This window comes from Adiantum capillus-veneris, chromosome 8 (genome assembly GCF_014529385.1).
Source record: "Adiantum capillus-veneris isolate H3 chromosome 8, ASM1452938v2, whole genome shotgun sequence".
NCBI classification, from domain to species: Eukaryota; Viridiplantae; Streptophyta; class Polypodiopsida; order Polypodiales; family Pteridaceae; genus Adiantum; species Adiantum capillus-veneris.
Genome location: NC_140938.1, coordinates 84,384,413 through 84,411,295, shown reverse-complemented (window position 1 = coordinate 84,411,295; position 26,883 = coordinate 84,384,413). Strand labels below are relative to the sequence as shown.

The window sequence follows — 26,883 nt, the reverse complement described above, 5'->3', positions numbered from 1 at the left end:
CCTCTCTACATGTACTACAGAAGCTACATTCTGTCAACTACACCATCACGTTAGCAATGGTGAGAGTTATGCTTCAACACCAAACTTGCATGATTTTGGTCTCCTCTCGCAAAGAGCTCTCTTATAGGCTTCATAGGGAGTTTTCTCTCTAATCGTATGTCCATTTTTTGATTTTTTTAATGTCATTGCCTTCAAGACAAGTTTAACTAAACTTTAGACCTAAGTATGTTGAGAATCAGTGACCTGTAATTTTCTATCTATTTCATATGCGTTTTTTTGCACCAAGTGTTTGCTGGTAGTAGATTGGGTTAGAGACTTTAGAGTAGTGTCCTCTAGGTGTACAGAGGTTATCCTTTGAGTTTTGTGATGATTCAACAATGTTAGGTCTTGTTCCAATGAGCATAAGTGTCGTAGGTAAGGTAGCGATTGCGTACACATAGTGTGCTTTGAGTTTATTTCTTTTTGTAGTGATTGTCTTTAGAAGTTTGAGTAAGTGATTGGCATCCATCTGTTTGTTTCCATGCACCTACAGGACAAGCTCTGTCCTTGGTTGACATCTTGTTTGTTGTCCTGATTCTCACTTTGCTAGCAATTGCGAGTACTGTATATACCCGGCAACAATGACCACATATTGAAAGAGGAAAATTTGACACCATGAGCTGGGATGCATACGACATGAAAAATGTATGCACAAACAAGTCTTGGATTGATGTATGTGGTAGAAATCTGGTTCATAATTTCTCCCTCATGCAAGTTATCGCTCAAACAAAGAATTTTGAGGATGTGGATAAAGAGGAATTGAAGGAATGGGAGCGACGTTCCAAGAACATTGTTATTCGTGGAATTCTCAAAGAGAAATTAGACACCTCCTTCTCTTGCCATTGTTATTGAAAATTTCTTCAGAACCCACGTTGGCATGTCAAGAATTATGGTTTACGGAGTACATAGAGTGGGTAAGTAGATCTATTTGAGGGATACAAATTTTTATATATATGTGCAGATTGCACTATTAAGTAACAAATATGTGTTGCAAGGCATATGAGGAGAGGAATCAAAAAAACAAGGAGATCTCTCATGAGGAAATTATGCCCAAGGAGTAGGCAAGTCCCTTGAGAAAATAGGAATAAGCGGCCTATGAGGGGGAGTTACAATTGAAAGTATGCTTTTGGAAATGCAATGGATACCCATGGAATGCGGGGGTTGGTATTGATGAACTAACTAGCAAATCTGATGTTGTACTTCTTGTTTAAACTTGGGAGCGTGATACACAAAGGATTGATGGATTGGAGGATTACAATGTACATTCATTGGTACGGTAAAAGAATCTCAAGAAACAAAGAGGGCAAGGAGGGGTAGCATGTATGGTTAAGAGAGGAATGGAATATTTTGTATCAATTGTGAAAGATGACAAGAACAAACATTATGTATGGCTGAAAATTATGACACCAAAAAGAGCACCCATTTTTGTATCCAGTTGCTACATTTCTTATCATGATTCCCCCTTTTATGCTTGCATGGATAAAGATGATCCATTTTTTTATTTAGAGGAGTACATTGCTTATTTTAAAGGTGAAGGTGATGTTATTGTCTTTGGAGATATGAACACTCCCACAAAAACATTGGAACATGACACTCAAAATTTTGATATGCCATACATTTCAAGAAAATTGGAGAAAGTTCACTTATATGATCCTACTCCAATGGATGAGAAAGATTTAGTTCACTATGGAAAGTTACTTTTACACATGTGTAATTTCACAGGCATTTCCAATGGTGTATCTTTGTGGAGTGGAACCAATGGCTTTACATGTAGAAAGCATAATGGGAATAGTTTGATTGACTATATGCTACTCTTTGAGGCCATCATGTATTGCATAAAGAGTTTATGCTTGGCCAATGGACCTTGGAATTGGACCATTGGACCTTACGTATTGACCTTACATGTGGAGAAGCAACTAAGCATGATAATCTCAGCCAAAGGGGAGAGAAGTTATCACTATGTATGGATTTCAAATGGGCACCTATGCGCATTGAAATGGTTGAGCAAAATTTATGGATGATAAAGCTTCAATATAACGCACATCGGAAACTAAATGGAAACCTTTCAAGAATTTATTTATTTTTGTGCCGAAGAATGCTTTTCCATAAAGCATGTCCATGGTATCAACAAAGAAAAATCGTGCAAAAGGTGGTTCGATAAAGAATGTCAAGATGCTCAAAAGTCCTTGATAAGGCTTGATGCCACTATGGACAAAGAAAACTATCAAAGTCATTTGCATACATACAAGGCATTGATTCAAAAGAATATAAGAATATGAGAAGTAAAGCAACACATTTTCCAAGTCCAAGAACAGACACGTGCATGTGGAAGATTTTGGAGAAACTTGAGGAGCAAACAGGTTGAGAGTTTTTGTAACTTGAGTCTTGTGGAAATGTACACACAATGTAGGCAGCTATATGAGCAACCCAATGCTTTTAAAAATCCATTTTATGGTTCACTCCTATATATACCCTCCTTTTTTTCACTATTGAGATGGATCAAAAAGTTGGCCACTCGCAAAGCAAAAGATCTTCAAGGTATCATGCTGGAAATGATTAAATGGCTGGGAGATTTTACACATGAGTGGATGTGTGATATGTTGAACATTGCACTTCAACATGGTATGCCTTATTATTGGAGTACTAATTGGGTCAAGCCTTTGCATAAACGAGGGGATGTAAATAATGTAAGTAACTACCAGACTATAATGATTGGGTCTCTTATGACAAAGTTGTTTGGGTGCATAATGGAGATAAAATTGAGTGATTGGATTGAAGAGAATGGAAAACGTGCAAAAGGACAAGCCAATTTTTGTTAATGTCATAGCACCATTGATCATCTTGTCGGAATCTTCATGTTCTCATGGAGGAAAGTCAATTGAAAGGCAAGCAATTGTATTGTTGCTTTGTGGACTTTAAGAAAGACTTTGATATAATTCAACGTAGCAATTTGTGGAGAAGGATGGAAGAACTCCAAGTGTCAAGTGAGTTTATGCTTGCGGTTTCTTGAATCTATGAGAAATTAATGTGTCAATTGCACATCGGAAGAGGAATTTTAGAAAAAAAATTGCAATAACTATTGGGGTTAAACAAGGATGTCCATTGTCACCAACTCTCTTTGGTCTATGCATCGATCAATTGAAACAAATGGTACTTGACTTTATGCAAGAAGAAGGCATTGAAGAGTTCACTATTTGCATGCAGTAATCATGCTTTTGTTGTATGCAGATGATGTAGTGCCTCTAGCACACACTTTATGGGATGCATAAAAGCTTATTGTTGTCCTTGAAAAAAAAATCTTGCATAGTGGGCTGATTGTGATTGAATCCAAAACAAAGGTTATGCTTGTGAAAACCAATTATAAGGAGAAGCCATGCATTGTGCACAACAATGAGACACTTGAAGTTGTTGAGAGATTTAAGTACCTTGGCCTTGAGGTTCCAGCCAATCACAAGTGGCATGAATGTGATATGCATCATTTAGAAGCGGAAAAGAGAGCGTCCTATGCATTTGAGAACATGTGTTATGCAAGAAACATCAAGTGTTGGGTTCTCAAGAAGTACCTTTTTGACACATTGGTGACACCGGTCCTTCTTTATGGAGTTGAAGTGTGGGGCGGAAGCATCTCAAAGTCTACTTGGAGAGAGTTTGAGAATGTCCAAATAATTTCTCCAAGTTAAGACACAAACACCAAATATGCTCCTACTTCTTGAGTCTAGATCTCTTTCAATTGAGGTTAGGGGCATGGAAAATGGTTGTGGAGTACATGATAATGCATCAAAACCCCTCACATCGACTTCCTACATTTGCATGGGAAGCAAGCAAAAAAGTTCAAAAGACACATAAAAGCAAGATCTTGAGCATGGGATGGATGCAATACATAAAGAAGTGGTTTGGGAGATGGGATGCATTACACTTGCTACATGATGCCTCAATTGAATCCCAAGTGAGTGAAGCTTTTCACAACGCCAATGTATTACAGCTTGGGAAGAATCTAGTGGGTCACACTTCATACATTACACGACCCATATTGCCCCCAACTACAAAACCATGTTCTTTGCTAAACGAGGAAACCGTACTCACCTTACATGCTTGCGACTATCCCCTTGTCAGCGATATAGACTATCACAGCCATTTGGACTAGCTCCCACTCCCTTCAATATGAGAGAGGGTGTTGGGGCAATGGAGAAGAGTCAAATTGGTTGTGCACATTATGCTCACTGCAAGTTCAAGAGTTTGAGAACCAGACAATACTAGAGTGCTCAGATTTTGTTCACATCCAAACTTGATTCCCACACATTTTTAGTCATGACTTAGACCTACAAACTTTTCTCTCCCAATCACAGTGTGGGCTCTCCATTGTGACTCTCATCACCACAACTTTGGAGCATTGAGAGATCAGCCACACACATACTACATCACATGTAACTTTGGTCATCCCATAGGTCATCCTTGACCTCCATGGACGATAATCAAATTTATCTCTCTCTCTCTCTCTCTCTCTCTCTCTCTCTCTCTCTCTCTCTCTCTCTCTCTCTCTCTCTCTCTCTCTCTCTCTCTCTCTCTCTCTCTCTCTCTCTCTCTCTCTCTCTATGTGTGTGTGTGTGTGTGTGTGTGTACCTGGCTGGTCACAAAAGAGACATGGGTAGCCTTGCCTCACTTGAGCCCTAATCGTTGAAGAGAGATGGGGAGGGGGCTAAGAGAGATGGGGAGGCCTTACTGGAGCCTGGTTGCTGAAGAGAGATGGACAAGGGGCGACCTCGCCACGCTAGAGAGAGATAAGGAGAAAAAAAGACTCTTGCGACAAAGTTGGGCTTTTTTTTTAAAGTTTTTGGCATCACCTAAGCGACGCCATTGCTTATGCGGACGATTTACAGTTTGTGAATGTCGCTATGAGTATTGAAACATGTGACGCTTGTAGTGATGCTTTTATTATTTTTTGGGTAAAAAATTTAGGCTTTGCTTAAGCGATGCCCATAAATTCTCCAAGCGTCCCTACTTACAAAGCGCCCTTGTAGTGACCTGAATCAACGAATCTACCAGGGTGAGCATTTACACAATGCCTAGATTGACAAATTTGTGAATTTTTCTTTGAATGCAATCAATAGATGCATTAAGTAGTGTGGAACAATCTTGTACGAGAAAGTTAGTGGGCTAAAAAAATTTGGTACTAAAAATTATAGGCTAGTTCAGGTATTTTACTATGTAACAAGGAAAGGCGCTACCCAAAAATGTGATATCTTTTTGTTAGTGTATGATGATAGGTGTTTTGCAAATGAATCTTTAAAAATTTAAAACGAGTAGAAAGCTTACCTGGCCACTCTTTGTACAGCATTATACTCTAAATAAGTTAGGACAAAATTAAAGACCATCAATAAAATCATTTGGTTAATATCATACAATTATACTTAAAGTTTTGTGTATACAAAATGATGAGACATACTAGAGAGTTTGAGACTTTAGAGCCAATTTGGTAATCACCAATGTCTTAAAGATTTGTCCATCTGGTCAAATCTCAAACTATTTTTTAAGGCCAAATCCTTTCACAAGGTAGTAATTAAGGTAGTCTAGGGCTAACTTATCTTTCCATTTTTTTCACTAAACGATACACTCTTTGGTGTGTGCCTTGAGCTTCTTCATCTTCTCTAAGTTGTGTGTGCATCCCTGCAACCCTAATTCCAACAAGGTTAACATAGCATTGTTGAACCTCCTATCTGTTACCATGCATATCTAAAGAAGTGGTGTACCTTCAAAACGAACCCCACATTATAACATGTCATAGTTTGGAGAAGTGGTGGAACTTACTTCTTCATACCTTTTTGTGTAGACTAGCTTGGATCACAAGTGGTGGACCTTCTGCCAATATCCCATTCTTAACTTGGACAAATGAAAACCCTCAAGGAGGCCACTTTAGAGAATATTTTTGTATCATATGAGTCCAAGACAAGGAAATTTGTTTTTATCAAAAGTTATAGGAAATTATTGACATAAAGATGTATTTTATCCACATTTGGAAAAACATTACAGATTTAAGTGGAAAAGGGTAGCTTTTATTACATCCAAAATTCATGTATATGAGATTTTTCAAATGGTGCATTGAACACATGTGATGTAGTAATTTTCTATAGTGAACACCCTAAGAGGTAGACTTCATTGAGTCATAAGTATCCACAAGATCCACAAATTAAGCTAAACATTGATAATTTATGCAAGATCCATCATTTTTCCAAGCTAAGATCCATTGAAGCATAGATAGCCACAAGGTCCACAATCTAAGCTCGATTTTGATTTCATAGTGGTAGTCAAAAAGGGCACCACACACCAAAGAGCAGGTCACCTATCAAGGATCACTTTGGGGGAAGAACCAAAAGGGGTAGATGATGATTTACCATATTCTTATTTGCTCTCCATGAAAATGATTCCTAGATGGTCGGAGGACCTTGTATCTCTAATGACCATAGCTCAAGTACATTCGCAGACACCACTTCCCATCACACCAAGATTGATAGAGAAATTTTCCCTATATCAATTGCTAGCTGGAAGGTTGTATCAAAAAACCAAGGATCGGATTCTACTTTTGTGCATTGGCCCTGAGGAACATGCAAACTATTTGAGTCAAGCTCATATGATGGTTGTAGGACTCCACTTTGTAGAAGACAAAACCTTACGACGATTAACCTGGTTAGGGGTCTATTGGCCTACTTGAGGAAATACGTTCATGTTTATGTGAGCAATTGTTCTTAGTGTAAGGAAAAGGCCATCATACCCCATGCCACATTATTCGGTGTCTCTATGACACCACAATGGAGTAGATATTTGGTAGAGTATTTGACCAATAGGACATTCCTTGAAAATATGAGTAAAGGAAGATAGAGAGCGATCGAGATGGAAGCAACTAACTATGTGATGAGTGGACGTCAACTCTAATGACAAGGAAAGGACCAATAGCTCAGACTATGTGCCAATGAAGATAAATACCTTCCTATCTTGGAGCAAGCGCACGATGTCTTCCAGGAGGTCATTTCTCTCATGAAACTATAGCTAGAGCTATATTGATGGCTGGCATCTGGTGGCCAACTCTATTTTTTGATGCAAAAGAATTTTTTCAACGATGTGACTCATGTCAATCAACAAAGATGCCAACAAGAATTGGCAACATGCCATTGCAACCTATGATGAGAGCACATGCATTTTCTAAGTGGGGTATAGACTTTGTCAGTCCAATACAACCACAAACATATAATACTCATGTGCAATATATTATTGTGGCCACAAATTACTTGACCAAATGGGCTAAGGCAAGAGCCATTAGAAAGTACGATGCTCAAACCATTGTAGCATTCCTATATGAGTGCATATTCACGCGGTACAAACTTCCTATTGAGCTTGTAAGTGATCAAGGAACACATTTTCTTAACGAGGTGATAGAGAGATTGTTGAATGAGTTTATGGTGATCCATAATAACTTTTCACCCTATCATCCTCAAGAAAAATGTTCAAGCCGAACATACAAACAAGATCTTGAGCTCAATGCTTACCAAGATTGAAAGCTCAGGAAAAATTGATTGGGAAATGCATCTTCATTCAGCCTTGTGGGCTTATAGATTGTCATTCAAAATAGCTTTGAACGCTACTCCCTTTAACTTGGTCTATGGACTATATGCAATATTTTCCACGGAATTCTTGTTACCCACTCTTAGAGTTGCACACAAACTGGAATGGAAAGGCCATGAGTTATCAGAACGACTAGAGGACTTAGAGTGGTTAGATGAACAAAGGCTCACAGTCATCGCACATATATATGCCCAAAACTGGAAACAAAAACAGCTCTTTGACTCACATTTATTAACAAAAGGTCTTTAAACAGGGTGATCTGGTACTAGTTTACTCCCTGAAGCAACACATCCCCAAATTTAAGAAGAAGGGACATAGTCCTTTTGTCATTGAGAATGTTTCTCCAAGTGGACCTATCAAAGGATGGATAGTTAAGAGTACCATTTGCTCATAGCCATGAAGAGTGGAAAGCCGCTCTCAAAACTCCGATGTTACCAGAGAGCAGGAAAAACTCAAATCCAATGTCCACTATTTGATACCGAATCCATCCTCATAATACCGGCATGCAAGGAACAAAACCCGAATTATCAACAATTCTAAACAGATTTGGGTGCCTAAACAATTGTTGAACACTAAGAAGGTCCTCAGTTACACCTCCCTATCAACTGCAAACAACGGACACCAAAATCATAGATAGCTCAATGGGTATGGAAACCTAAGTAAGAACCAGAAGCAAGGCCCAAACCAAAGACTGTTTGCAAATGGAAATTCAAGGCAAAGCCACGTGGGCAGTTATGTATAAATGAGTACCAAAGATTCAACCATTACCAACAACACCATCCACTACAGTGCCAACCACTTCAAGAACCACAGCTACAGAATGTGCACACGATACTATCAAGGAACAAGCACAACTACTTCAAGATCTACTCTTTAAGAGAGTTACTCAATAGGATACTTTTCCATCAACAACCCTTGAGTATACCGTACAAGACCCACCTCTTGCACAGCATAGTGTTTCAAATTGCATTGCCTTCAATGGCATGGTAGAGTAGACCGTGGCTATGCATAGACACGACTTCGTTGCCTATGCACTACAAAAATTAGGCTACACTCTGCTACTCAGGGGACTCATGCAAGGAGGGGGAGGCATTCTTAATGCGGACCCAAATATCTGAGAAAAGGGCAGTGTTTTAAAGTGCTTGAATGTTAACATGTAGGTTTTTGTAACTTTAAAGTAAAATTCCCTTACAAATAAGTAGATTGGGCAATATGTAATATGATAATCCCTAGGGGTGTGTGTGTGTGTATACAATGTAAATATCACAAAAGAAACCCAAAATATTGTATTTTTTCACTCATTTTTGTGTGTTTTTTGACCAAACAAGTGTTCAATATGGAGCAATCCACAAATGTATGGCAAAGCACTAAAATAAGGTGTGTTTTTGTATTTTTGGATTTGGAATGGAATTTCTTTGATCAATTGCCAAAATTGAAATCCGACTTCAAATGCCAAATCTTGAAGCTCAATGGAATAGCCAAGAAAAAAATTGGGCCCGCTATTATGATCAAATTGATTGGTGACCACTTCAACGTACTGACTACTTTGGATAACTTTTGACAATGAAGATCTCCTTATGTCACTTTTTAAAAAAAAATCGATATGAGGATACATTATGAGGGCTACTCGACTCAATGGTTAGGTAAAAGATGGGGAGTGTCCGAAAAGTCCAAGTATGTATAGTCCACTAGGTCATGTGCAATGTAGACCTTTGTGAGAGAGCTCTAGGTAGTGGATTTTGTCAATCTTTTGCGAGCTTCTGGGAGTGTTCTGTCAGCTCTTGCTCACTCCATCCATGAGGGGTAAGTTCCTAACCATAACATGAAGCATTTTGAATACCACTTTGTCCAACACCAAGGTCATAGGGGGCACAACAACGTAGGGTAATCTGGAGTTTTTGAGAAGAACAATGCTTGTACCGGCCACAAAGAGACTTAAACCAAGGACTCCTCCCAAGTAGGTGAACACATAGGTGGGGTCAAAAGTGAAACTGCACCCAAATTTCTTGACATATCATCTTCAACATGTCGAAGATAAAAATCTCAAATTGGAATCAAATTTTACAAGTTTGAAGTTAGCATCATATAGGATCCTGGTAGAGAATTGGGTGTCTATTAGGGGTCTCCTCATCAAGATACACAAAAATAACCATTTCCTTGGCTGCAAGTGACATTTTGCACTTTGGTGCAAAATATTGACTCAATTGACTTCAAACCTCAAAGGGACACTCTAACAGCTATATCTAACCTACACTAACCTCCTAGGGGTCAACAATCACAAGTTGGTAGCCTAAAATATAACTCTACTTAGGCAAAGGCCTTCAACTTCATGGGAATCATCACCAAGTGCAAAACACGGGACTAGGACCACAGTTGACCTTCATTACACTAGTAGAAGTATGCATAGCAAATTGGGGGCAAAAGATCCTAAATCTAGCAATATTTATCTTTGGAGCACCTAAGATAAGATTTTCCACACAGAGTGCCTTTTGCACATCTATTTTGCACAAGCATGATCTCCATAGCCATGACATACCTTGTATACACTTAGACACGCATCATGTCTTCACTTCACTATGTTGCACTTTTCCATCAAAAATTACACAAAAAGAGTTCACACAAAGGGGTTCACACAAAGGACTTTTGGACCACATCTTAAGCTCAAACTTTCCACAAAGCTTAATTAGCACCTATTTGAGTTACACAAAAGATATCAAGTCAGAAAAGCTAAAACTCATAATAACTTTATCTTCAGTGTGTTGAAGATAGGCATGAATCATATTGGGGAATTTCTCATCAATTTTCTTCATTGATGTGTTTATATGGTCTATGTGAAGCTCTATATCCAGTTTCATCAAGTTTGACAGAGCTTAACTCCTAGAACCAAGCACAAGCTCTAATTGCAAAAAAGTGAGTAGAGATTTGCTTGTAACTTTCACTACAAAGCCCAAAAATCCATCCAACTTCATACATATCAGCTTCAGCATCAACACAGCTCTACACTCACTTTGGCACAAATTTGCAATCATATGCACACATTTGCATCTTTGACATGCCAAAGATAGACTTTGCTAGGTGTGTTTTTTGCATTTCAACTGTTGTTAGAGAAATTAAACTTGTTGGTAAAGATTGGAACAAGTCTCACAGACACTTTCTGACACTCTCATAGCAAGATCTCTCTCATCATCCTCGGGGACTCCAAAGAACAAAAGTATGAAGGCCAAGTTAGCAGAGTTGCTACCATAACAACTAGAGGAGAAAACCCTCAAAGAGGCTAATATCACATGGTTGGCCAAAGACCAATTGGAGCCCCAACATGTCACTATTTACCATGGGACCTTCAAAAGTGCTCAAGGGTCAAAAGTGGAAGTAAAAATGCTACCAAAGGAAGCCACAAATTTATCTAGAGTAGATACAATCAGACCCTTGTGGGAGAAGCTAGGCCTTGGAGACTATATCTAGCTAGAACCATGTGGGGTTGACTATCAGAGAGCATATGAGCTGATAAACATTATCAATGAAGACGATCAAGCCACAATATCAGATCTTAACAACACTCAATGGAAGTAAACATTACATAATAGTAGATAGTTGATGCACTGAATTTTCCCAAGGGTGGAAAGCTTATGAGAGACCACCAACTGGAAACCATAGCTATCTTCAAACACAAGTCATCATCATTTTTTGAAATAGAGCATGCACGTTGGCTCTATCACCAGCATTTCCACTTCATTGCAAAGAAGTGGCCTCGGTATACATGCCTTAATCATGGAGTAGCTTACACTTTTACCCAAGCATGGAGGAAGTAGGGATCTATTGTTGTCAATGCCTAGTACGTCCATACCACCTTAGCACATGTCAACAATCTAGAGAAAATATCATTTTTGGGGGCACCAGAGGTACTTACAATAATAGCCTATCAAGCTATAGGCCAAGCGGGTCATTTACCACCAACCCCTGAGCAAAACCCATGGTTGGCTAGCAAGATGGCTATGGAGGAAGAGGAGATGCCACCTAGGGCACCACCTATTTCTACAAGATTGAGGCAAAGACTTGTCGAAGTCTTTGAAGAAGAACCAGAGAAGGAAACAACCACTGCATATGTGGCACTAGAGAGCAAAAAATACCTATAAGGTGAAGAAGAGGATCGTCTAGAGAAAAGAGCAAAGGAAAAGGGAAAGGCCAAGGTCGAAGAAACTGTTAGCAAAAAGTGGCCATGCCCCACTATACAAATCGAGCATTCAGCACAAAGAGTGGCCAAGATTTAAATAGAAGCAACAGCCTTTGAGCTTGAAATAAGGATAAATGGATATATATCGGAAAAACGGCAACCCAAACCAAAGAGAATAAACATCCGCATTAAAACTCCCACATACCCACACGATGACCCACTAGGCTAGATTGCACTCACTCTATGAGGAAGAAGAGATTCATAGAGAGCAAGTCATGACACAAACCATTGAAACAACACAACCAAAGGAAGGAATGTCTGAAGCCACACACACAAGCTTCCATATAGTGCATGAAGAGAAGCCTCCACAAGAGATACTAACAGCTCACTTCAAAGAAGTTCTTGAGGATCAGACTACTACTTTGGAAGTGTCATAAGATCCCATATAGATATAACAAAGACCAGTTGAGTAGCCGCAAGTGGAGCTACCAAGGGAAGAGAGGGTGGGACCATCCCACCAAGATGAAGCGAAAGCTTCTTAGGATGATAACCTTGAAGAGATAGAGGGATATGCAATCTATGTGCATGTGGCCATAGATCACATGAAAGACCAAGTATATGTTCACCACCAGAAGATCCATCACCTCCAACAGCAGTTAGAGATCACTAGAACCAAGCTTGAGATAGCTGAATCTTTCAATGATGCATATCAAGAGGGAACAGATGCCAACAATAAAAACATGGAAGTGTTGGAAGCGGAAATTTTGTCAAAGATTGAGAGGAGACAACCAAAGCTAAATAAGAAAAGGAAGCCTTAAAGTTAACAACACAGCAATAAGAGCAGCACTTGGAAGAGGTAACCATAGCCTTGCAATACAAGTTCTTTTTCTCAAAAAGTACAGGTCCAGCTTGATGTAGCCAATCCTCAGTCAGCATAGTCATAGTCTAGATGCCAGGATCAAATTCAGCTACTCAATCACTGTGGCTACATTTCAAAACACGGATGAATCCTACAATTCCCTTGAGAAAAAGAGTAAAACTTGAAACAGAGATCAAGATCAAGCAAATGCAATTCCAAGAGCCCTCTAGAGGATTTATGCAAAGAGAAGAAATCTATCAAAAGGAGATAGAACACCTCAAGGAGGAGCTTAGGAAAGCTCAAGAGGCAATAAAAGCTCAAGCATCTACTTTCGGGGAGGACCAACCAGAACTTACAATGGGAGATGCTAACACTTTACAATTCATGAGTTTTAAAGATACACTAATCACAGAAGCAAATTTCCCAGAGATTATGGTTACACAAGATGAAAGTCGGCCCCTCTGCACCTCCAACAACTTTGACTGCAAAAGAAGAGATCTTGCTTGAAAATCAAATAGAAGATGAAATTGAGCAAGTGTTGAAGGATTCCATGCAATGGAAAGAACAAATTCTTTACTTAATCAACATCAATCTTCTTACAATGGACAATATCACTGAACAATGGCACCAACAAACTCTCCCTTACCCTCTGATCAAGTTTAAAGTGTTGCAAATCAAAGAGAGGCTACTCAGTGAATTTGCCGCCAATCCAACAATGGTACATCCTAAGTGGCATGACATTTGGCCGAATCCAACAATGGTACATCAAGTGGCACGACATTTGGCTGAATCAACACCCAAGGTATCTAATTCTTTACACCAATTCCCAAGGCACATGTGGATAATAACACCTTGGATCCCATTACCACCTCTTGGTTAGCCGTATTGCCCACTTTGGAGGCTTTCGGAATCTATTTTGGACTCTTTTGGACTCGCATCAAATATCTCATTTTTGTTCGATAAAATCCCAATTGAGTCCTTATCAAATTCCAATGGCACTTTTGAAAAATGCATTCAAATTCTAGAACTCTCTAATTCACAAGAACATTCCTCTATCCATTGTACGTAAATGGCCCTTCTAGTACTTTTATTTTATCTCATTAGAATGGCCAATTCTAAAGAGGAAAATTTTAAGCATTAGGGCTTTGTATGCAATTCACAGGTGTCTTCAAAGTGACATACTATCCTTCAATTGTGGCTTTTACATCCATTTAGGATCATTCAAAGGATAGTTTTTTAATTTAATGAGATACTTACGTAGTACCTTACCAATGCATAGCACCTTGTCTTTGTGGTGGATGGTACTATGCTCGGGTTGCAATATCTCTTCACTCCCTTCAAATTCTAGAGGATCTTTTGCTACTAGCTCATGTGGTGGTGGATCACCCTTGCAAGCCTTTAGTAGATTTACATGGAATGTATTATGGATTGGCCAATAAGGGGGTGTTAGCTGCTCCGCTTACAAAATAATCACTATTATCCTTTTATCATGTTAGCCACTCATTGTATCAAAACTCCATTTATTAATTTGAATTATGGCAAAGTTTGAACTTATTGTATCAGATTCATTTGTCAAAAGTGTAAAAGGATCCAAGAGCTTCCAGAGTTGTAATTATTTGTAGTTTCTAGCCTTTGTACCTAGCCATTTAGTTAGGGTTTCATTTCTCAAACCTTGGCTAAGGTATAAAAGCCAATTATGAACTTTGGACTTAAGTTTTGGATAATGAAAGTTGAGTGTTGCTACAGTACGGTTCGATAAACTCTCTGCTATTTCATTCCTTTGTGTCTCCCTCATGTGAAGTTGCACTACAGTTCTGAGCATACCAACGCACTCTCATAGGTGAAAGCTTTTCTTTTCTTTGCAAGTCTCTTGCGATGAAGTTGTGTTTCTAGTAGTGTTGATCTAAGATCCATATTTACTCCTTACGCTCCATATATGTATCAAAACTAGTTTTCAACAGTAGGAGTGGATAGAGCACGTCCTAAGGCAGCTATAGAGTGCTTCGAATGCCAAAACTGACCTACCCAAAATAGGATGTTTATCTTCGATGCAATTTTGCCCAAGTGTCAAAAATGGATTTTGAGCACATGAGGATACTCTGCACATTCTAGGTAGCAATTTTTGTCACATTTAGAGGACTATAGCTATACAATATCATTGTCTCACACTTGTAGTAAGAAGATTAGCTTTTAATGTTTACACATGAGACCAATCTAGGTGAGAGCGCACTAGACTTGTGTTTTTCAAGAGATTAGGTATCTCTCGTAGGCTCCATGCACTAGTCGGTTCAGCTACATCCCACGGCTTGACATTTTATTTATGTGGTTCTTGCTTTGCTAGCATCGATATGGTGAGACTTGGCAGCTGGCCGGCAGAGGGTAGCTTAAGTTGATAATTGCCCATAGTATACCTCAAGCAAGATTTGGAAAACTTTCAAAGGAACCAATCATTCTCTTTGAACTAAAGAGCTCTTCTATGCTTGTCAGTAGCATCCTTGTACTTTTTTTATGCGATAGAGATAGCTTCTTTAATCTTAGCGAAAGCATCGTGTAATTCATGACTATACTCAATTAACAGTGAAGATCTTCCCATGCATTTTCAAAATGGGAGAACTTTTTACTTTCCTTCAATCACCTCAAAAGGTGCTTTAGTTGTAGAAGAATGCACAGTATTATTGTATGCATATTCTACTAGAGGTAGATACTTCTCCCATTGGTTGTGTCGGTCTACTTTTGTTATATAGGCTTGAGTAGATCAAGTACAATAGAGTTCACAATTTCACATTTCTGATCCATTTGAGGATGATAGGCTGAAGATAAATTGAGTTTTATTTCAAGATTCTCGAAGAGTCCCTTCCAAAAATTATTGTTCATTCTGAGATCTCTATCGGAAACAATACTCGTTGGCAAACCACATTCTTATATATTTGAGATATAAATAGTTGTGCCACATGTGGAGCCTTAATGTCTTGTTGATAGGTATAAAATGAGATGGTTTGCTAAACCTATCTACTATTGTCCATGTTTTTGTATTCCCATGGACAAACTTTGGTAAGACAAAGATAAAATCCATAGTGATACTCTTTCATGGAGAATCAATAATTTAAAGTGGCTAGGGAAAATCAGGTTTCTTCCCACAATCATATTTGACCTTTTGGCAAGTAACGCATTGAGTCATGTATTCTTGTTTGTCCTTTTTCATTGTAAGCCAAAAGAAATATGTCTCAATTGCATTCATTCTTGCATGAATCCCTCTATGCCTAGGATATGGTGAAGCATACAATTCATACATGACCTTATCTGTTAAAGTTTCAATAACACATTGCTCAAAACCATATAGAAGATAGACATCTTGAACCACGAATGGTTCTTGCATCTTCCTTAGTGTTATGGCAGACATAACATCTTGAAAATTTGGTTCATTTAGCATACTCAGCTATCATAGATGTTAGATCATTGTTGTGAGAGGCTATTGACACAACATTGCAACAAGGTCTACATGAGAGTGCATCGGCTACTTGATTGTGCTTGCCAAAAATGTGAGCAATGTGAAAATGAAATTGCAAAATGAAATTTTCATGCCTCATTCATTTGTTTGAAAGCTTGGTTTGTGGCATGAAGTAATTGAGACTCTGATGATCCGTTCAAATGATGAAGGGCATCCTAATTAAGTAGTTCTTCCAAGTATTCAAGGCATGTAAGACAACTAAAATCTCCTTTTTATAGATGCTAAGACTAATCTCATCAAAGTGCAGTCGGCGAATCTCACAGAGCATGCCCTTCTAGAAGAAGTACCACTCCAAGGAAATTACCACTAGCATCACAATGGACCTCAAATGGCTTTGACAGGTTTGCTATCAGTAAGACCAGTTGAGATGTTAGTCTCTCTTTAAGCATAGTGGTAGCTTTACTCTCATTTTCAGTCCATACATACTTGATATTCTTATTAGTCAAATCGTATAATGTTCTTGCTATGGTAGAAAACTTTTCAATGAATCTTCTATAGTATGAGCACATTCCAATAAATCTTTGTAGCTCATATAGATTCCTTGGTTCATGGCATTTACTTATCACCTCAAGCTTTTGTGGATCCATACGGATACCATCCTTTGAGATAATGTGGCCTAAATATTGAATCTCTTCTAAGAAGAATCACTCCTTTTGCAATTAATGAGTAGCTTATTCTCTTGCAATGCTTGGAACACTGCTTTGAGATGGTCTTTATGCTCTTCTAAGGACCTAGAGTAGACTATGATATCATCAAAGAATACTCACATATAAGCCCCATGTACACAAAAAAGTTATTTCCATGATTGAATGTGGTTGGAGCAAGTGTCAGCCTAGAAGGCATGACAAGATATTTTAACAAGCCAAAGGTTGTCTTGTGAATATATTTCAATACAATTTGTACTTGATGATAGCCACTTTTAAGGTCTATTCTATTAAGTAGGTAGATCCTTGCATCTTATTAAACAAGTCCTCAATCCTTAAGACCAAAAATATTTTCTTTACTATCATCTTGTTTAATGCATGATAGTCTACACACTCTTTGCACAAACCATCCTTTTTGTACACTAATAAGATAGGAGAATAGAATGGTGAAGAGCTATGTCTTACCATTTTTGTTTGTACAAGTGCATTGACTTGTGACATAATCTCCTCTTGTTGATTTGGTGAGACTCCATAAGGAGTCTTGTTAGGAGGAGAGATTTCTGATATGAGCTCAATACTATGATCATCATCGCCCCTTCTATGAGGCAACTCTCATGGGCTTCCATCAATAAAAAGATCAGCATGTTCATTTAGAAGTGAATAGAAATCACTTTCTACTTTTAATGAATCACTAGAAGAGACAACAATATTTTTAGGAACATCCTTGATAGATATCATGTAAGCAAAAACAAAACTCTTGATTGATTTGTCAAAGGAGTCATGAGATACAATGGAGATGGTGTGCCCCTTGTCATTGACCCGCAAAGTGATCTCTCTACCCTTGTGTTGAAATGCTACCAACCTCTTTGAAAACTTGATGGAAGCAATCGTATAGTTAGACCATGGTGCTACAAGAAGTACATCCTCATTCTTGAGAGATAAGAAAATCCACTTTTTCCACATACCACTGCACGTGAAGCTTTAGCTTTCCAGTCAAAGGTGTGAGTGGAGTCTCTGGGCCTTCAAAGGGTCCTTTAATAGTATATATTTTTCCCATCTCATGAGCATGTATTCCTAGCTTTAGTGCTAATCCCATAGTTATATAATTTTATGTTGAACCAGAATCAAAGAGGATGAGTACATCGTGTTCTCTCACTTTTCCCCATGCATAGCATAAGGAACCAGGTGGAAGACCACCCTCTTCTTAAACAGATACCATTGAAGTTTTAGGAGGTTCCTTCTTTGCATGTTTTTGAGAGTATGTGCAGTAACAATGACCTTGTTCACCACATTTAAAACGTGTATTATCCTTATGATAACGCTCTATATCTTTAGGAGATAGTTGGTTCTTTCCTTAGAAGCCAAATTTGTCTCAACGCTTCTCAATTTTGGTAGGGACATGTTGAAACAAAAATTATATTCTTCGAGTTTCAACCCTTGGTTTGAACCTTGGAATTTGATGTTGGAGGATACCATTGAGTGGTCGATAATCTTCAAAATCGTTTGAGGTCTTTGTGCATTAATATAGTCTCTCCAATCTTCAAGGAGCCTAGCACAAAATTGTTGCTTTTGCTTCGGGAAGTAAATGCGCTTGCACACACTAGCTTTGAGATGTAAATCCCACAACTTCTCCATGTATTTTTGCATGTTCTCTCCATCATCAAGCTTTAGGCTTTTCCATGCCGTAAGCACTTGGTCGAAAGCCCCACTAGATAAGAATTGCTTCATGATAGAAACACAGCATGTTTTCCAAGTCTTCAAAGCTTTTCCCTTGGAATGTACACTTGCCCACCATTGACTAGCTGAATTTTGGGGATGCATAGCAACATGTCATAGTTTTAATGAGTCCAAAAAATTTGCATCCCCAAAAAGCCGCATAAAATTGCTGGATAAAGCTTAGAACTTTGTCCACATTGTGGAAAGTTTCTTCAAAGGAGAGAGGGGTTATGCTTCTATGTAATGGAATTATCCTATTCAACTTGAGAATAGCGGAAATTAATGAGAATACTTTCGAGAAATAACTTTGTGAGCATAGCGGGTAGACATAATTGAAGATAGCAACATAATCATAGCAATTAGTTAACTTGGCATGAACGATACTTTTGCAAGAGAGAGAATTTAGAGAACATGACAACAGTTGAGGACCGGATTTATGTGGAGCCGGTCCCCCCTCCAATAGGCATTTGTATTATGATTTCTCCCATTAAGAGAGACTTGTTACAATACATTCTTTGTGTTCCTTGTGACCTAGGTGATGCAATGAAGATGGAAAGCTTCATGCATCACAATCATAGCATAACATGAACTTGAAGAAAGCTTTAATTGTCCCAAGCCTCAGTCCCAAGACCTCAAACACCTTCGAAGGTGGAGAGAGCTAGTAGGGAATGAGGGTAGGGAAGAGGAAGAAGAAACATTTCATAGGAGAAAGAACTAGTTCCTCACTTATCATACTCCTGTTGCTAGCATACATAATAGCATAGTAATGAAGAAGAAGGAGATGTCAAGCTTAAGCACTGAAGCATGGCTCTTGGTTGGATTTGCACTCCATAGCCAAGAGTGTTGGTGTAGGCTCTCAACCTCTACTTGCTTGGAGACGGAGAGGGAGCTCTTGCACTTTGCATAGTACACAATGAGAGTGCTTGTGAGTGTGTGTGGGTGAGTATACCCCCTAAGCACCCCCCTAGCTTTCTTGGGTCGACCCCCCCCTTGTAGCTCATGCTTGAAGCTCATTGGACCCCTCCAGGCCTAGCCAATCACAAGCAGGAGCCATTACAAGCAACATGGGTAGCCTTGGGACAAGTGTCCCCCTTTCCCCTTTGAGAGAGAAGACTTGATAAATGCTAAAACAATTAGATAATTCATGTAATTTATCATTGGACCCCTTTGAAGCCTAGCCAATAGGCTTCAAGCAACACATGAAGGTAACATGGGTAGGGGCCTGACATGTGTCCTTGCTGCCTCTTCAAGTTGGGGCTTCCCTTGTGTGTGTGAGTGGGTGTTCTCTCTCTAGCCCCTAGGAAAAGGGCTCGCCCCCCCTCTTGTAGGAATGCTTTTGACTTTAGGTGATCAAGCACCTTATTCACCAAGCATGACAAAGCACTTGAACTAGGGGGTGTTCCCACAAGCATCTCAGGCAAGCTTCTCAAGGCACCTCAAGTACCTTAATCATGCAGCAAGTCAAGCACCTCAAGCATGGAGCCAGTCAAGCACCTCAAGCATGACAAACACCTCAAGCACGACAAGCACCTCAAGCAGGACAAGCACCTCGAGCTTGGGCCGGGTTCCCACCTCAAGCTCAGCCCTAGCTTACCTAAGGTCAAAGGACTTTTACACACATTTATTGGAGGTCTTCAATGAAGCTAACCCTAAGGTCTTATGCTCCATTGGTTAGCCTTGCTCTTTGATAGACCATCTCCCTTTTGGGCCCCTTTACCATTGGCCCCGTGTTGAGATAGATCTATAAGCACATATCTATATCTTAACACTTGTTCCCGTTTATTCTCCCACATTAAGTGATCAATTTAATATGAGAAAATCATTTGGGTTGGTTAGATATTAGATTTTATGACATTTTACCTCCTTCCTTGAACTTTCTTATGCAAGATGCTCTCCTTGACACACCATCAGAGCATTGATGAGACTTGGATGGATTCTTCTTTCTTCACTACCTTTTAGGCTTCTTATCAGTCTCCCCAGAGTGATGAGAAGAATGACATATTGAAGATCTCATCCCAAAGGGAGGTGATGGTGAGGGAGTTCTTCAATGTCTATTACAGTGGACATCAGCATCAGATGACACAGGTTTGTCTTCTTCATTCACTAGAGATTTTTCTCTTGTATCTTTATATTTCTTCTTTCTCCCACATTAAGTGATCAATTTAATATGAGAAAATCATTTGGGTTGGTTAGATATTAGATTTTATGACATTTTACCTCCTTCCTTGAACTTTCTTATGCAAGATGCTCTCCTTGACACACCATCAGAGCATTGATGAGACTTGGATGGATTCTTCTTTCTTCACTACCTTTTAGGCTTCTTATCAGTCTCCCCAGAGTGATGAGAAGAATGATATATTGAAGATCGCATCCCAAAGGGAGGTGATGGTGAGGGAGTTCTTCAATGTCTATTACAGTGGACATCAGCATCAGATGACACAGGTTTGTCTTCTTCATTCACTAGAGATTTTTCTCTTGTATCTTTATATTTCTTCTTTCCTTTGCCTCACATTGAGGACTTCTTTCTCTTCTTGTAGCAAATGAGTGCTTCTTTTGCTCGATAAAATTTCCTCTTTTTGAAGTCTCTTTATGAAACTTTATAGAAGAATCCTCTTTGGGAGCAGGGACAATAAGTTTCGTTATTTGCATATGTGTTTGGATTGCAGTCTGCAAAGCAAGATTTACCATAACTTCTTATAACCTGTGGACAAGAAATTCAAATGCTCAAATTCCATCAATAGCTGTAACATATTTATGCAAATTCAAATTGTATTTAGATAAAGTGATGGTGCTTTGTGTATTAAAAGTTTATTGTGAGAGATTACTATTTTGTACGAACAATCACATTTATTCCTCTTTGTGAATCGAGAGAAAGCTCTTCAGATTTTATACACCCTTGGTTTGAAATTTTAACTAATCAAGGTAGAGAGCAAGGTCATAACATTGCCTTGCTTGATGCTAACAAAATCCTTTCAAGATTTTTGTATGCTCAACGGTGGTAAAAGCAAAGGTAACTCCCTTAAGGATCCACTATTAGTACAGCAGCTCCCAAAGTATTCATGCTGCATAATACACAGGTTAATAGATCTCAATACTCACTAACAATAGTTAAATAAAAAGTTCAACCCTTCATACTCGATCCTAGAGCATCCCTTTCTTCAAAACGGAAAAACCTAGATATGCTCTAATACCAATGTCAAAGAATTAGAATTAAAGTGCAGTAAAAATTACAAAATTATTAGAATAATTAATCAACAGTATAACATTGAGAATAATCGAGCTCGGCAAAAGCAAAGCAAGCATTAACTTGAACTCAAATCACACGGCACATACATGTGTTGAAAATTGCATGAGAGAGAGAGAGAGAGAGAGAGAGAGGGACCAATTGAGAGCCCAACTTTTTGGAGTAGACCTCCTCTCTGAAAGGACTTTGTATTAATATAATATAATTATTTTTCTTCAGAAGAGTTTTTGATCAATACAACTGGCTAATCACACTTCTAATTGCACAAATTGAGAAGAAGAAAGCTTTAAAATTTGACAGAGATTACAATTAGGCTTTTCACCTAAAACACTGCATTGAACTCGATCCCAAGGTTTGAATTGAAACATCTCACACAAGATTAAGCAAGAATCAGATTGAAAAGAAGATGTGTAAGCATTAGAAAGTAGTAGCGTGTATAGTTAATTATGCATAAACTATACACGCTACTACTTTCTAATGCTTACACATCTCTAATACTATCCCAAGGTTTGAATTGAAACATCTCACACAAGATTAAGCAAGAAACAGATTGAAAAGAAGATGTGTAAGCATTAGAAAGTAGTAGCGTGTATAGTTAATTATGCATAAACTTGGGTAGCCATAGGTATGGAGACTTGAGAGAGAGAGAGAGAGAGAGAAAGAGAGGAAAAGCATTAAAACTTTCCTTTTGATTGAGGATTGCATGAAGCCTCAAGAGCCAGGTAGACACAAGTACCCCCAATCTCTCCAAAACAGTGTTGTAGAAAAACTGAAAAGAAACCCTTTTTTGTGATTCTCAAATCAAAATATTCAATATATGAAAGTTCATCTCAGCAAGATTCACAACCCATTTTTTAAGAAACGTCTTCTTTTTTGAATTTGCTAGAGAACATGAGCAAGAGACCGATTTAATTTAAAGATAAAGCCGTACGCACAGGAATCTCAGAAAGAAGTCGAAGAAGAAGAAGCTTTGAACAAGGAGGTTGAGCAAAATGATGCTCGGCCCAAGGAGCCAACAAGAAATGGTGTTCCCGACAAGGAACCAAAAGACCTTGTTATTGCTGATCACAAATTACAGTGAGAAGTACAAGTTTACATGGTTGATTTCTGGCTTCTGCTCGCATCATCGCTTTAGCTCTTCGAGCACCCATAGATTTGGTTCTCAGGGAGCTATGCAAGGATGCACTCAATTATGACAAAAAGGACTTAATTGATACTAAGGGATAACACTAAATGTTTTTTTTTTTTGGGAAATATTACCAAAATACCCCTCAAATTCCCAAAATACCCCTCAAATTCAAAATTTTCAAAATACTCTATTTTGGTTGGATTGTTCAAGATTTTCTAATCTTCTTCGACAATTGAGATGTGATTTTGAAGGGCATTTTGGGAATTTAGGGTGTTTTGGGAGTTTTTGAAATTTGAGGGGTAATTTGGGAATTCCCACAAACTAGAGAGGGGTATTTTGGTAATTTTCCATTGTTTTTGCTTCAAGTGTTGAAGCATATAAAGAGCCTTGTCCTATGCACTACTAAAAGTCTAAAGCTCATTCTATGAGCGTTCATGCAAATGATACTTCTCCTATGACTTTCTAGTTTTAATTTCATAATTTGATTTTTGAGTGCAAAGAATGTGAGAAGGACTTAATCTTCATGTTGCCATCAACATATCTATGTGGTATTGTGAGATTGCTCTAAATTTTCAAATGTGCAAATTTTCAAGAAACTTCTAAGATAGTTCATAACCATAGGATATGAATGGACTATAATGCATTGATAGCATTGAGGATCTTGGCTAATATCTTAGAGAGAGAAGAAGAAGAAGAAGAAGAAGGAGATTGTTTTAGCGTCGTAGCAAGATCTATCTGACGAGGAGAGTTGAACTCAAGACCTGTTATGAGAGAGAGAGAGAGAGAGAGAGAGAGAGAGAGAGAGAGAGAGAGATCATCTAAGGCCAAAAGAAACATATCATGTGGGGTGTGTGGAGTTTATAAGTGACTCTCAATGCTCAACCATTGTGGAAATGAGCGTCGCAAAAGAGAGCCCTTTCATGATACATCTCTACTTAAAGTAGGCAAAAGTATGAACACATCTTTGGGTTGTTTCATCATACTCATGTAGCATCCTAATCTCTAGTTGGGGCTGAGGATCTGTAGAATAAGCTCACAAAATTCTTATATACACAGAACATACAAGTCCATATCTGCAAAATTTGACTTTCCAACACAATTTGCAAATGAGCTTCAGACACACCTCCTTGCAAAGATCCTCATGCTGTGCTAAGCTTCATGCATTGCAACACAACACAGTCATGGGAATATCTTCACTACCTTGACCATCTTCATTCGTCATCTTGCTGCTGGGCTTCTTCACCATCCCCATCCTCATCATACCAATCTTCATGTCCCATTTCCTCATAACCAGCCACTCGAACAATCCGGACCTACGAAACCACATTCTCATTCAATGAATCTGCAGTCTCTACATATTAACAAGCACCATACTATGTCAGACCTATCGTCGCAAAGTATTCTGTATACCAAACATGCACACTCAGATATTGCAATGAAATCTTTATATTTTACAATTAGTTTAAACTTGCATGACGCAAGCAGTAACATCTGGTGGTCATGTCATGGTAGCATGGGAAGGGTCTTGAACAGCTGGTATCTTATAATTAGTTTACACCTGCATGATGCAAACGGTAGCATCTAATGGTTATATCATAGTAACATGGGACACGTCTTGAACAGCTGGGATTCACAAGAGAGGTCGAAACAAGGGGATGGCCCATGATGGTACTGGGGTGGAGGGAACAGGAGGATAGTGGGGATGGGAAGCTAAAAGATGGGCATCCCCTGTTACACTCTTATACATGAGCTCTTACACTCTTTATCACTCACACATTTTCTTAGACACACAATCTTTCTATTCATGTAATGTTTAATGAAGGGGTTCTCTCCATGTTGCAATGATAAGTCACACAAACATTCTATCATCACTGTCCCACCACACATACACATATAAAGAGGCTCCATCCATGCAACATTGATGAGGCAATTAAGAAAAAAAGGCTCACATTGAACTGGTTGTCTTGCACAAGGTCGAAAAGCAGGGCATCCCCATCCCTTAGCTCGTTGTCTTCTGCAAATCTCTTCCACCCTGCACTGAGCCCCGTCTTTCTAGCAAGGTACAACGACTCCCACTCCTTGCCCTGCTCATTCACTAGCTTCATGTATTGGTCATGCTTTGGTAGATGGGCTTTGCAGAATGATAGAGGTAAGCCCTGTCATAAGAAATTCAAAGAAAATTTGCAATCAGTGGTTGTTGAATGTCTGTCACAATATACAGATAATCATTGTTTTTTCAGAAGCCATGGTAGCACCTATATGTCTACATTCATCTCCCATACATAGGCAAATCCCTGTATTATTGATGTCTATATGCAATAAAAATGGTTAAACTCATCTGTTGCAAGCCGTTTGCTACCTTATGGCGCATGGGCCGGCAGCCATTCATGAGCACTAAGTGGCAAGCATAATCAAAACATCACAGAAACATTTCTCTTGAACCTTACATACCAGCCAGAAGCACGAGGACACATGAGATGGCAACATTCTCTTCACAAAAGAAGGGTGGCTTGTTTCAATGCAAGACACTGCATCCGCAGCAGCATCCCTCGCTTGATCTGAAATGTAACTGCACCATCTCTGCCGCACACTTGCTCCACGCCGCGGTGCACTGTACTTGCAGTACAAAAAGCAAGCACCGGAAGTTCAATGCCACGTTTACATGAATTAGAAACTTTTTGTTACTACTTGTCTACCTTCTTCTGAGCGTTGGAAAGTCATCATTCAGCTGTAATAAATCAAAGGAAATTAATTATACCACCATGTGAAGAGTGCGTGCACATGCAGAAAGACCACAAAGACCCAGCACATGCACAAAGACCGGGCATTCAGGTACTCATTTTCAGTGAGTAACAGATAATGTCAAGCATGCGCATCAATCATACTTTTAATCACATAGAAAACCTTACAGTATTTGCAAGAAAAGGTGTGTAAAGCTTGACATGCTCACATCTCTGTACAGTGGAGCTGGCTTTTGAGCAATCCTGGACGATCGTCTACTCTCAAGAAGCTCATTTGGGATGGTTAACTTGTTGCAGCGCTTCTAAAAAGCAGAGAAGAATCAAAAAACTACTATATTATGGTTCTACGAGGACAATGTAAGCATATGGCACATGGAAATAAAATTTTATGAATTTCTCCGCATTAGCACATTGCATTAACGATGGTCAATAGGCAAAGAGGGATTTTTATTACCAAAGGAGATCGAGAGGAGAAAGTCTTTGTCTTCTTAAAAATTGCTGATATGCTTCTTGACATTCCGGCCAAACCTAGCTCCTGCCCAGCACACGAAAAACTTTTGTGATCAACGCAATATTACCCAACACGCTCAAGGCGTTGGCTTGCTATTTTGGCAAAGATGGAGCAAAATATATATGTATATATGCACAAGGTTCCATTATGCACTCATAGCTTTTACACACAGATGCGTTCAAGGTGCATGGACACACACACACACACACACACACACAAAATACACAGAGGAGATGATGCAAAACACAGGTACCAGGCCCTGGCGCAAACAGGCGAAATGGACACAAGCATTCAAGCAAACAGAGAGTGATGGGCACCTCCAATCTGCGTTTGTTGTCTTCCAAGCGGTGTAGTCGAGCGTCCTCGTAGGAGGAGGATGTCTTCGTAGCTCCCATTTTTCTGAGTAGCGAGCGAAGCTCTCTGTCGCAATTTTCTGGCACTATTTACGACATTTTCAACCAACGGTCACTTATTTTGAATAACTCGTTTTTTTTTTTCTGGGTTTGGGGGGGCACAATCAACTTTGTTATGCACCGTGTGTATATTTTTAGAGATCTTTATCACGATCATTAACCACAAGAGCATCAAACAAGGTCCATGGACCATCACCAAAAGCATCCAAGTAGTAAGAATCTTGGATTCAAACTACAAACCTCATCAAATAGAGCTTGGCATTCATATTGTCATATATAGAATCTCCTTTGCTT

General features: G+C 39.0%; 1 protein-coding gene across 1 annotated transcript; it reads right to left on the bottom strand.

Annotated features, from left to right (window-relative positions):
- Positions 1-23,824: 23,824 nt before the first annotated feature.
- On the bottom strand, positions 23,825-26,650 carry LOC147452474 (B3 domain-containing protein At5g42700-like). The gene is made up of 7 exons (XM_086518951.1): positions 26,494-26,650; positions 26,120-26,200; positions 25,875-25,967; positions 25,621-25,652; positions 25,376-25,535; positions 24,874-25,080; positions 23,825-24,237 (listed from the first exon to the last, which is right to left on the bottom strand). Exons 1-7 carry the CDS (start codon positions 26,569-26,571, stop codon positions 24,136-24,138), a joined length of 753 nt encoding a protein of 250 aa, XP_086375077.1. The 5' UTR covers positions 26,572-26,650; the 3' UTR covers positions 23,825-24,135.
- Positions 26,651-26,883: the final 233 nt, after the last annotated feature.

Coding starts and splice junctions, on each gene's coding strand:
- LOC147452474 (XM_086518951.1), bottom strand. CDS start 26,571: ATGGGAGCTACGAAGACATCCTCCTCCTACGAGGACGCTCGACTACAC. Junction 26,201..26,493: donor ACAACAAACGCAGATTGGAG/GTGCCCATCACT, acceptor TGTGCTGGGCAG/GAGCTAGGTTTGGCCGGAAT. Junction 25,081..25,375: donor TGTCCTCGTGCTTCTGGCTG/GTATGTAAGGTT, acceptor TTCTTATGACAG/GGCTTACCTCTATCATTCTG.